This window comes from Fulmarus glacialis, unplaced genomic scaffold (assembly GCF_000690835.1).
Source record: "Fulmarus glacialis isolate BGI_N327 unplaced genomic scaffold, ASM69083v1 scaffold27772, whole genome shotgun sequence".
Taxonomy (NCBI): Eukaryota; Metazoa; Chordata; class Aves; order Procellariiformes; family Procellariidae; genus Fulmarus; species Fulmarus glacialis.
This window is the reverse complement of record NW_009198864.1, coordinates 1-3,159: the sequence shown is the minus strand read 5'-3', so window position 1 is coordinate 3,159 and position 3,159 is coordinate 1. Positions and strand designations below refer to the sequence as shown.

Genomic DNA, 3,159 nt, shown 5'->3' with positions numbered 1-3,159 from the left:
ACCACCGGCTTTGCCCTGATGTGAGGTGTTGGTTTTCCTTCCCTAACCGACCCCGATAACTCCCAAGAATGCAGCAACTTCAGTGCAAACCCGAGAGACACCTTATTCCCCTATTTTTTCCCCCAAATATTTAACAGGGGACATGGTGGATGAGTGACCCAGCAGTGACAGGCCATCCCAAAAAGCTGCTTCCATGCTTTTGCCTGAAAATGCCCTATTTATTCTCCAACTTCTTTTGGGAAAATAAGGGTTTCAGGATGTGGCAGCGAGCCGGGAGATGCCGGGGCTGGGGCGGGTGATTAAGGGGCAGAAAATCTTCCCCATCCGGATCAGGGATGCCACAGTCAGGGCTGGCTACAGCCGTATCCTGCGTTCCTGCCCCATCAGGGGCTTTAAAACCTGTTATGCAAAACCCCTGCAGCTATTCCTCTAGGGCAAACGATTGAGGCACTCCCACATCTTGAAGGTATTAAATAGGTGGGTAAATACCCAAACTGTCGGACAAACTGGTGAGAACAGTGTATACTGGAGCAGCAAAACTCAGCTCAGCACAGCCCAGCCCAGCTCAGCCCAACTGGTGGGATGCAAACAGCATCTCCCTAACGCTCCTCTAGCGATGGCTTGCAGGAGCCAGGGAAGTCTAAGAATACAGTTTAATAAAAAATTCCTTTTTCTCTCTGCAAGCCTTATTCTGCGCAATCCTTGTGCGGGAAACCCCCGCCAGTGTTGTGCTAGGCAGTAAGGTTGGGTTTCGTTAAGCCGGCGTTTCCTCGGTTCCCCGCTCTGCACCCAGCTCTGGCACGGCAATGGGAGCCCCTGGAGCGAGGGTGCACCGGCAGCGCTGCCGATGCTGGATTTGGGAAGCCAGGACCCACTGGTCCACCCAGGGATGCTGTGCCTTAGTTTCCCCACCTGTAAAATGGCCTCTGGGGAGGGGGAATGATGGCAGAACATGTTTCCCCATGATGCTGATATCGGTGTTTTCCCCATCCCGTGTTAGATTGAAAAGGCAACCTTAAATTATTTTGCAAACTCATTTTATTTGGTAAAGAAAGGAGGCTCCTGCAGGGCAGTGCTTTGTTTTGACCGGAGCCTTTTTTTGCATGCAATTGCCGGGGAGCAAAAAGGAAGATGAAGGGGTCTCCAGGACTCTCGGTGTCATTTTCCAACTTGGTTGTTTATTGCAGTGAACCCCTTCCCACAGCTCTTTCGGTTTTCAGCATCTTTTTGGGGGGATTTGGGACCATTTCCATGAGGTCCCGTGGGGTGCGGGTTGTGATGCTGGCTGGCGAGGTGCTCTAAGCAAAGCCCTCGGCACAGCGGTGTGGATTCCCGGGCAGATCTCCTTACGGTTCGACTCAGGCACATGTTTTGGGGCCAATTTCGACCCCTCCGACACGGGGATGCTCTCGTTGCAGGTGTCATGTCTCTGCGGCTCCGCGCCATGCCTGCTCTGCGGCTGCTGCCCCTCGGCCAAGAACTCCACTGTCTCCCGCCTCCTCTTCACCTTCTTCCTCTTCCTCGGCACCCTCGTGTCCATCATTATGATAATCCCCGGCGTGGAGAAGGAGCTGCACAAGGTAAATAACTCACAGGGGTTGTTGGGCTCGATTGCTGTGGGGAAGAGGTTTAGCTCGTGGTGGGTATGGGAGGCTGAATCAGAAAGTGAATTTTTGGGTCACGATGTTGCTTCTGTTTCGTTTTTTCCAAGCATCTCGCTAGGAGAGGCTGTTATTAACCCCGGTTTTCCACAGAGGGGACAATGCAGTGGGATAATTTCATGCGTGATCTAGTTTTCCCAGATGTCTCCCAGGAAAGTTTCCTACATCCCATTTTTGGGGGTTCAACTGGCCAAGTGACTTGCAAGTCATGGAGGTGGGACTTCAGATGCAGGGAGCTGAGGTCTCCCAGCCCAGCTAATGCGAAGGCTGGGCCAGACTTTTTGGGAAATGCTGGTTTCATCCCAGCTTTCCACTGCCCCGCAGGGTGCCTTTAGCAGTGTCACCCCACCGCTGTCCTCGAGCAGGCCAACTGCTTGCTTTACGGGTGGCACTGAGCAGTCATGGGCTGGCCCATCTTTGGTGGCACCAGGGCTCGTGGTGGGTGCGGGATGCTGGGGTGATGCTCAGCCTCCCGTCGCCTTTGCAGCTCGCCGGCTTCTGTGAAGGCAGCGGGTCGGTCCTGGGGGTCCAGACCCACATCGACTGCGGCAGCTTCCTGGGCCACAAAGCCGTGTACCGCATGGGCTTCGCCATGGCCGCCTTCTTCTTCCTCTTCGCCGTGATCATGGTGTGCGTGCGCAGCAGCAAGGACCCGCGAGCTGCCGTGCAGAACGGGTGAGCGTTCGTCCCTGGGGGGAGATGCTGGGGTGGGGGCAGACCCCCCCCTTCCTTGCTGGGTTCCCTCTTGCACATCGTGCCTCCTCTCTCCTCCTGCAGCTTCTGGTTCTTCAAGTTCCTGGTGCTGGTGGGGATCACGGTGGGGGCCTTCTACATCCCCGACGGTGCCTTCTCCACAGGTGAGGAGCTGCCCCCGCTCTCCTCTGCATCTCTGGGTTAACCCTCAGCACAGGATTAAACCCGGGGCTGGAGTCGGCATCCCTGCTGCCGTGTGCCCCTGCCATTGGCAAGTTCCCATTATCCCTGCTTTTAACTGTTTTTTCTCTTCCCCTCAAGTCTGGTTTTACTTTGGTGTGGTCGGCTCCTTCCTCTTCATCCTCATCCAGCTCGTCCTCCTCATCGACTTCGCCCACTCCTGGAGCCAGCTGTGGCTGCGCAACGCGGGCGAGAGCAGCGCCAAGGGCTGGTACGCAGGTCGGTATGGCTGGCACCGCAGGGGGTTTAGGGATGGGGACACTCATCCTGGGGCCGGGTGACGCTGAGCTGGCGGGGACTGGGGGCTCTACTCCAACCTCTTTCCTTCTCACGTTCTCCCCCAGCCCTTTGCATCGTCACCTTCATCTTCTACGCCACCTCCATTGCGGCCATAGTGCTGCTCTACGTCTACTACACCAAGCCCGAGGGCTGCACGGAGGGCAAGGTCCTCATCAGCATCAACCTCATCCTCTGCCTCATCGTCTCTGCCGTCTCCATCCTGCCCAAGATCCAGGTGAGGCGACGGGGGGGCACCTGGGAGGCCGGTGGCCGTGTCACCGCGGGG

The 3,159-nt window shown here is 56.6% G+C and overlaps 1 protein-coding gene across 1 annotated transcript; it reads left to right on the top strand.

Moving 5' to 3' along the window:
* Window positions 1-1,403: 1,403 nt before the first annotated feature.
* LOC104073342 (serine incorporator 2-like) lies at window positions 1,404-3,108 on the top strand (the record flags this gene model as incomplete). Its single annotated transcript, XM_009573060.1, has 5 exons — window positions 1,404-1,580; window positions 2,149-2,336; window positions 2,439-2,518; window positions 2,676-2,813; window positions 2,939-3,108. Coding segments are annotated over exons 1-5 (753 nt in total), but the record flags the coding sequence as incomplete, so codon positions are not given.
* Window positions 3,109-3,159: the final 51 nt, after the last annotated feature.